We start from the raw sequence: 8666 nt of genomic DNA, 5'->3' as shown, positions 1-8666 counted from the left end.
AAACCCGGACCCCTCTCCCTCTCCAAAGTTTAAGTTAAAAACCCCTTCCTCTATAAAAAGATCCCCCCCTTTTCCAACCAGCCCCTTCTCCTTTACAAAACAGCCCGGCTCTCTTCCTTCCAAAGGGCCAGCGTCCACATCAGCACCGACTGGACCACCCTCTACGACCAGGAAGTGGATCAAGACTGGAATCGAAATTTGTCCATGGCAGACCGCATGTGAGTACTGTGGGGAAGGATGCGTGGGCAGACTGGAGTCTTTGCTTCCAATGCCGGAGGAGGGGGGGGGGGGGGTAAATGTGAGGATTGAGATGGTTAGGGGAGAAGGATGTGTCGTTGTGGATTTATTTGCTGGGGGGAGCTTGTGGTTGAGTTTAGGGAGTGGGGAGATTGAGCTTTCTGGATAGGAGTGGTACAATGGGAGGGATGTTTGGTGGCGATTTTCTCTCAATGTATGGGATTGGTTTTGTTTGGGGTTATGGGACATGGAATATCGGGGATAATCTTGATGTTGGGATTGTCCTTTGCACTTCTGACAAAACCCCATAGTTATGCCCGGATATGCATGTGGTGTCGTCGATAGAGGAGGCTGCACGGTGGATGCGTCTTAAGTTCTAGTTTCGAACGGGGAATCTCGACTGAGTTCGAGGAAACAGTACTGTTTCACGGCTGATATATCTTGAAGCGTCATGACACACTAGAAGGACAAGGGACAGAGCATGCTCTCCATACCTAGGAAATATTTGGTTATGGTCTTCCACTGCGCGCTACTCCCTGCACACTGAAATCGTGTCAAGTCCCGGGTGATGAAAGTCAAAACTCAAACCCTCTAGAGGTCTTCTGGTGCAACACCGCGTACGGATGCCGCGGATAGTAAGTTTTGTCTGATTGAGTAGGCTCTGAGTAATCTACCAAGTTGCATTGGATAGGACTTCATCGCTCAAATTCCAAAATCTGACTGAAGACGTGATGTTGACGGTCGGATAGTTAATTCCTTAACACAAGTCGACCATAGAGCAAACCATTTCCCTATACCGATCTGTACACAGCTCCTGAAAGAAACATGCCGAAGTTCAAAACTACCCTTTTCTGGTGGAGATGGAGTATATTATTCCCTTCTCAGAGAATTCTTATGATGATTGATGAGTCCCGCTGCAGAATCTCGCAAACTCCGCCTCCAATAAGGATTTGCCTTGGGGTCCACCGAAGCCCACAGTGACATGGCCAACCCAAGCGGGCTCCTGCATTGGATGATATAAAAGAGACTGCTTGCGAGACGAGGTGTTCTGTCGGTTTGTAACCTATAACTTATATGGGGCCCCGTGGTTGAGCCCCACGAACACATGTGTGTGGTCTGTCAGCTGAGAATTGACATTTTCCAGGCTGCTCAAGAACCATCATGGGAGAAGTGGATACCTTCTCCAAATCCGGATGGATGGGGAGCAATCATTATTCATCCAAGACAAAGAGAATTGTGTCGCTTTTAAATGGTGAGCTTTTAAGTTGCCTGCTTACTTCTCCGTAGGTCCGCTTTATCAGATCGAGCCCTGGAATCGCAATGGCGAGGGTCTCTCGGCTGCTCGTTATCTGATCCGACTCGTGCCGGGCGTTGGGGCTGCCACTTTAGCCCCAGATAAGCGAGAGCTAAACCAGATACAGAATAGCCCCTTTTCAACCCAGGTGCCTCTGGCCCATAATAGCCAATCACATCGAGGGAACGCCCAGACCGCCTCCCCGATTAGGCTTGGCGTGGGTTACACTAGTAACTAACTAACTAACTATTAACTAGTTCAGAAGAGGCTCAAGAGATCCCCACGGAATCTTATCATATCAGATCTTTTGGCATCCGCTGACAATTTAACCAACTGATTAGTTAATAGCAAGCCAACAGCATCATTCCTCAACAACTCTTTTTCAGACCGATCTTCCTTAGCCAACGGCACATCCAAGTGCGTCTCAAATTTCAGTCTGTGTTCCCCCGCTCCCCCTTGGTCTCCGTTCTCTCTTATGCTGCTGGCCAGCTTGCTGCATATAGTTGACTAGTTATTCATTGTTACCCTTACTTAAGGCCACGCCCCACCAGAGAGGTAAGTTACTCCGTTAAAAGCCATCGGAGTCACGGAGTCACGGCTGGTCTGGTCGTCAGACACAGCTCGTTAAAAACCCTTTTGCTGGTTTTGTTGGGATTGGGTACCTCAATTTTGCATATCTACTTTTGTGTTTTTCTCTCTCGTTTTTGGCTCTATCTCAATTCGTTCTCTCCGATTTGTATTATTATTACAATTATACATTGCCCCGATACATTCTACCCAAAACATCGAACCGGATATATATAAAAAGGCATCTTGCTCTACCTACACAAATCCTTCGCTCACAACCGCATTCCTGGTATTGACCCGCCAATACTTGTCCTTTCTCATTCTCTCTTTGGCAACCTGCGCGCCCAAAAACGGAGTTTTTTGAAATGATTGATCCTTGATGAACAAACCGACGAACGAACCTCCATCCTTCTTCCTCCGTTACGATAATCTGACCCTCCTCTTTTGCCTCGCCACCCGGTCCGGTCTTGCCCCGCTATGGTCCGGCAAACGACCTCTGTCAGGTCTTACGGTACATGCGAATCCGCACCTCACATGGAGGACAGAGGTGAGGATGCCGGGCTGCTGTACATAGAGCCAAGGGCAACGTCAACGGACTGTTACGATGACGAGAATGATACTAATGCCAATATCGATGGTCGAGATCCCACACGAGGGAGTGGATACAGTTCCGCGTCTTCGGATTCCATGCAGGAGGGTGTGCGGAAAATAGAGGCTATTAGCAAAACGTGGACGAAGAAGTCGTTAATAGTGGCTTATACTGGGTATGTGGTGCTACAATGTTATTGTTTTATTGTTTTGTTGTTTTATTATTTTATTATATATATATATATATGTCCCCTATCCCATATGAGGTCCGGCTAATGTAACCTAGAATATTCTTGATGGCATTTTCTACCTCTCTGGAAGGCCAGACGGTTCTGTCCTTATCCGCCTATGCAACCAGCTCGTTTAGCAAACATTCGTTGATATCGACGGTAATGGTTGTCCAGAATGTGGTGAACGGTAAACGATTCCTCCACTACTACCAGCCTTCCTCAATCAAATATACGCGAAGCTAACAAACCGCGATAGCCGTTGTGAAACCCCCAATGGCCAAGGTCGCCGATGTTTTCGGTCGATTCGAAGCGTTTTGCATAGCTGTCTCTATTTACGTCCTGGGATATGTCCAAATGGCAGCTTCGACTGACGTGCAGACGTACGCATCCGCACAGATATTTTATTCCGCCGGTTCAACAGGACTGCAAATTCTTCAACAAGTCTTCATTGCGGACACAAGTTCTCTACTCAACCGAGCCCTTTTCTCCAGCCTTCCCGACTTACCTTTCTTGGTCACTGTGTGGATTGGGCCCATGATTGCCGCTGCTATTCTCCGGGAAACCAGCTGGCGTTGGGGATATGGGATCTGGACAATCATCCTACCCGTAGCATTTCTTCCGCTTGGGTTGGCTCTGTTTGTAAACCAGAGAAAGGCCAAACAGTTAAACCTCCTCAAGCCAAAGCCTTGGAAAGGACGGAGCTTCACTAGTATCGTCAGAAAGACTTGGTACGACCTGGACGTATTTGGCCTTCTGCTTCTATCCGCGGGACTGGCTCTGATTTTGATTCCCGTAACGCTGGCGGCAAATGCGAAGAACAAGTGGAAAAACAACAGTATCATTGCCATGGTCGTCGTTGGTGGTGTCTGTCTTCTGGTGTTTCCTCTGTGGGAATCTTTAAAGCGGGTGGCGCCGCATCCACTCCTCTCTCTTCATCTCCTCAAGCAGAGAACGGCCCTCGCCGGCTGTGCCCTTGCATTCTTCTATTTCAGTGAGTTGTCCAATCTTCCTTAATCTTTTGGATACTTGCTCTAACCCCTGGCGTAGTGGCATTCTACAGCTCCGTCCAACCATACCTCTACTCATACCTCCAAGTCGTCCAAGACCAATCCGTCACCACCGCCGGCCGAGTAACGCAAACCTTCTCCTTCACCTCAACAATCGCCGCTGTATCCATCTCCTTCGTCATCAGAGCAACAAGGCGCTACCGCATCTTCGTAACCAGCGGCTGCTGCATCTACATCTTCGGCCTCTTCCTCATGCTCTTCTGCAACAAGCCAGGAGCATCCGTCCCCTCCACCTTCGCCATCCAAACAATCATAGGCCTGGGCGCCGGCTTCCTTAACGTCCCCGTCCAACTGGGCGTCCAAGCATCCGCAAAACACCAAGAAGTCGCCGCTGCAACTGCCATGTTCCTCACGTGTCTTGAGATGGGTGGCGCGGTGGGTTCGGCTATCTCGGGCGCTGTATGGACTAGTTCCATCCCCAAGAAGCTCGCCCTGTACCTCCCCGAGGAGAGTCGGGGAGATGCAGAGGAAATCTTCGGTAAACTTACCAAGGCCCTTTCGTACCCGCTTGGCTCTGCGACGCGGATCGCTATCAATCGTGCGTATGATGAGACATTTCATAGGCTGCTGGTGATTGCGCTTTGCATGGCGATTCCGATAATTCCTCTTAGTCTGCTTATGACGAATTATAGATTGGATAAGGTGTGTTAGATTTCTTTCTTTTGGAAGGGAAATGTTCCCGCCCTGTTTGTTTGTTGAATGTAAACTGTTTCGATGCTAACAAGGTGAATGAATAATATGTAGATGGACACTCGCCCAAAGGTCGAAAGCATAGGCGATGGTGAAGGTGAGGGCCTGATTTCCCGTCCCTCCCACGACGAAAGTCCCGATCGCAGCTCGCGGTTTCGAAGGCATTTTGCGTGAACGGATATATGAATATATAGAATGATGCAGCTTCCCCTTGGACATCGCATGTATATACAATGGTTTCTTGGTCCTCCCCCCACTATTTTTTTGGGCCCTTTTTGTGGTGTACGAGCATATCACATACACCTCTCACTTTTACGGTCAATGATCTATATATGCCATTTATGATATGAATCTATGTATTTGTTAATAAATCTAGAGATAAATGAATATGTGGCTGATATTAACACCTCTGGCTGACAACGTATGTAGGAAGAAAAATAGAGTGGTGACAAGGCATGGATAATGGATAATGGATAATGGATAATGGATAATGGAAAGCCATGTACACGAATTTGAAATACCAACATATCCAATTCTTCTTGCATAGTTACCAATAGTTACTTAGTTGAGAGGGCATTTCATGTTGAGAGGAGATATCGACAATATTACAATGTTCAGAGGCATCTAGAAGCCCTTATCCTTATGCAACCTATTCCCCCATTCCCCCATCCCCTCGCTTCCCCGCCCCTCTCAAACTCTCAAACCCTCCTAAACACAACTGGCTGCACACCATCATCCGGATACAAATACTTTTTCTTCCTCACTTCCCCCTTCTTCCCCTCCTCAAACCATACTCCTTCATCCAACGACGTCTTATAAGTGCTGTACATCCTCGCCGTCACCAGACGAATAATCGCCCACGCAAGACTATTTCGAAATTCGGTCAATATTCAAGTTAGCGAAACATGCATTATAAGCACTATTTTCCCTTGTTTTCACACAATGGAAGAGTGATATGTGTATGCATGGGCAGAAGTCACCCTGCGTCGCAAAGCAACGCACAATGAGATGCACTGGTATTGTCTTGTATTGAGTTGACTTGTGAAGTTACGTACTTAATCCCCGTGCAAGTTCGCGCCCCGTACCCGAACGGCATGAGCATGCGTTGCATCTGGCGGTGCTTTTGGGAGGTGGATGTGGAAGTGGACGTCGTGGCTGAGGCTGTGGTTGTGGTTGTGGTAATACAAGAACGCCAGCGCTCCGGGTCCCAGACGTCTGGATTGGGAAATATCTCCGGGTCGCGGTGGAGGGTGTATGGTTGGATGGAGATGGTGGTCTATGGACATAGATCCTTTCTTTTAGGCATTTGTGTAGTCTATAAAAGGGGGGATTGGAGCGGGAGGTGGCTGGTAGTATATATAGTCTTGAAAACTCACTCCAGGCTCTATCTTTATGCCCAGCACGGTGATATCGGGATTCTTGGCCTTAACTATCCGCAGGAGACTGAATGGGATGGGCGGGTTGGTTCGGAATGTTTCCTGTAAAACACTTGTTAGGAAGGGCAGGCTTTGCAGGTCTGATAAGGTTATATCTTCCAAAGATGCTGTTGGGTCTTTTGAGGTGATAGAACGTAGTTCGTCGCGCAGGTTGTCTTGGTGGCGTTTGTTTTCGGGGAGGGAAAGGCGGTAGATTAGCGCGGAGAGAAAGTCGGCGGTTGTAGAGGTGCCTGGATTCTAATTAGAGCGGAATGGATCGCTTTGGGATGGGGAGGCCAGGGACATATATATCTCACCTGCGAAGAAGTGATCTAGGCTATCGCTGGCTATATAGTTCACGTTCGGGAGAGCAGGGCTAGGGCCGTTCTTTTTGAAGAGGTGAAGAAGATGATGGAGGTGTGCTTTGATTTCGTTCTTGTCATGGGTCACCCCATGATCGTCGTTTGATGATTGGGAACGGAGTCTGAGAGATTCCTTGACCCTGGACATGCCGTAAGCGGCCATTTTCGTCCCCGGGTTGATTAGTGGTGATAGTAGCTTCAACATGGAGACTGGTGTTATCTATCAGCACAAAATACGTCTTGTATCCCCTGAGGAATTTTGGAGGATAATCATACGTACGCGGAAATAATTGCAAAATAATCGCGAACAGGCTGGCCACTTGGTCTGTATTTGAGGTGAGAAGTTCAGCCATCTCAGCCCTTGAGTCTGCGTTCTTCAGCAGATTGAGAGGTTTCCCAGGTCCGTATATCAAACCGGTCATAATATCTGCAGTAAACCATCTGATGAGGGGAAATACATCGACAGTTCGCGGGGGCAGTTCCCCCGCTGCCGCTGTTGCTTCCCTTTCAATTTCATCCATGAACGTATTGATAACCGTTTTCATCAGGGCCTGGACAGCCGGCGACGATACAACGGTATTCGTATAAAGACCCGCCACAGTTTTCCTGCGCATTAGATGCAATTCTGGGTCAATGGTGCTGACTAGGTTTTGCGAGCCATACTGCTCAAAAAACCAAACAAGGTCAAAGGTATCAAGGCCTCCATGGGGTCCTGTGTAGATATCCCGTAGAGCATCTGGATGACAGAAGGAAATCATCTTTGGGCCCAATTGCACGATTGGACCGTAGATTTGATGGGCATGATGGGTCGTGTTCAGAATCCCATCTGTTTGTTTGTTAGCAAGCTGGTCTGTTAGGAGCAGAAGGAAACCATAGATAGCATGGATGATCCAACGCGCACCTCGCAATTCATGCAGCGTCAGCCACCATTTAGTGAACTTGGCTAGTTTGGGCCCCGGGAAGGGAGACTTGATGGTGCGATATATTGAACGACAGAGATTCTGAATTATGATTAGCGACATGGCAATGGCGATTAAATGCCATTCAACGATATTGAACCAGGACAGTCCTGTGAACTCGGCCATGGAGAATAACTAAATATCGTAATATAAGCTCAGCAGAATTGAGATGCAGAGAAACACAATTGTTAAAAGTAAATCGATAACCGACTGAATTTCTTGAAGACCAGCGCCGTATCAAGACGCATGGCTTCATGAGATGCATGAATATCACCCTATATTGTTATTTCAAAATATGAACAGACATAGTTATAGTCTTTTAAACTGGACAGTTTTGATGACAAGGAATTATCCATATTCAGCACAACTGTGTAGTCCGTCCATCGGAGTGCTTTTCGACAGCGCTTTAGCTGAATCAGGGCATTGAAATGTAGGAGGTTGAAACGGTGGGATGCTCAATCGCACGTTATTGGATGAGAGGAAGAGCTAAATAATAATCCGTGCCCTCCCACAGATGAATCATACACCATCATGCGCATAGTTAGGTATTTGGGACGATTCTAGCCATTTTGACTCGACATATCTTAGAACAGAAGTGTGGTCCGGAAATGGGGCGGTGCTCTATCAACACGACTTACATCGAGAGAAAGTCAGTAAGTGTGCATGCGACGACAGATTACCCATAGTGAGTTGATGTTATCCAAGCTTTGGGGATGATATTTTTGAGTTAACTTAGTTGTGGGTCAGACAGAGCAGTCTTCCAAACTTCTCAAATCCCCACAGTCAACTATACGCCGTCTTTTGGAGTCTGCCCATCCCAGCTCAGAATGCCTGCAGCATTCATGATGCAGACGGTAGCTGGTGCACTAACCCAGCCCTCCGACGGGGACAAGATTAAACGGCTCTTTTGGCCCAAAGCGGCCAAATACGCGTATCCCGCTGTGATGGCGACGACCGAAGCAAAATAGCTTGAGTATTGGAATATGGATTAATTATAGATGTCAAGATACAGATATAAAAACGATGGCGATGTTTCCTCAGAGCATCACGGACTGTGCATATATATAGTATATATATATATATATATGTATATTTCGCAATCATCTTGTTCTACTCGGGATACCACACCTCCGATAAATCTCAGCCATATACACATCCTCATATGAGACTTGCCAGTCCGTCCTACAGACAATTTCTTCACAAGCCATTCCATAGTCTATAGCTTCTCCCTATACCCTATTCAAAAAGTGAACAGAA

At 47.4% G+C, this 8666-nt stretch overlaps 3 protein-coding genes across 3 annotated transcripts; 2 read left to right on the top strand and 1 right to left on the bottom strand.

The window, feature by feature from the left end:
* Window positions 1-1398: 1398 nt before the first annotated feature.
* PADG_05374 (uncharacterized protein) lies at window positions 1399-1769 on the top strand (the record flags this gene model as incomplete). Its single annotated transcript, XM_010762413.1, has 2 exons — window positions 1399-1489; window positions 1525-1769. 2 exons carry the CDS (start codon window positions 1399-1401, stop codon window positions 1767-1769), a joined length of 336 nt encoding a protein of 111 aa, XP_010760715.1.
* An 806-nt stretch (window positions 1770-2575) lies between these two features.
* Window positions 2576-4847, top strand: PADG_05373 (uncharacterized protein; the record flags this gene model as incomplete). Its single annotated transcript, XM_010762678.1, has 5 exons — window positions 2576-2862; window positions 2973-3103; window positions 3173-3907; window positions 3964-4625; window positions 4728-4847. 5 exons carry the CDS (start codon window positions 2576-2578, stop codon window positions 4845-4847), a joined length of 1935 nt encoding a protein of 644 aa, XP_010760980.1.
* Window positions 4848-5371: 524 nt separating this feature from the next.
* On the bottom strand, window positions 5372-7535 carry PADG_05372 (uncharacterized protein; the record flags this gene model as incomplete). The annotated part of the gene is made up of 6 exons (XM_010762677.1): window positions 5372-5540; window positions 5729-5949; window positions 6050-6339; window positions 6406-6660; window positions 6731-7276; window positions 7352-7535. 6 exons carry the CDS (start codon window positions 7533-7535, stop codon window positions 5372-5374), a joined length of 1665 nt encoding a protein of 554 aa, XP_010760979.1.
* Window positions 7536-8666: the final 1131 nt, after the last annotated feature.

The sequence above is a fragment of the Paracoccidioides brasiliensis genome (assembly GCF_000150735.1).
Source record: "Paracoccidioides brasiliensis Pb18 unplaced genomic scaffold supercont2.6, whole genome shotgun sequence".
NCBI lineage: Eukaryota > Fungi > Ascomycota > Eurotiomycetes > Onygenales > Ajellomycetaceae > Paracoccidioides > Paracoccidioides brasiliensis.
This window is presented reverse-complemented; position numbering and strand designations above follow the sequence as displayed.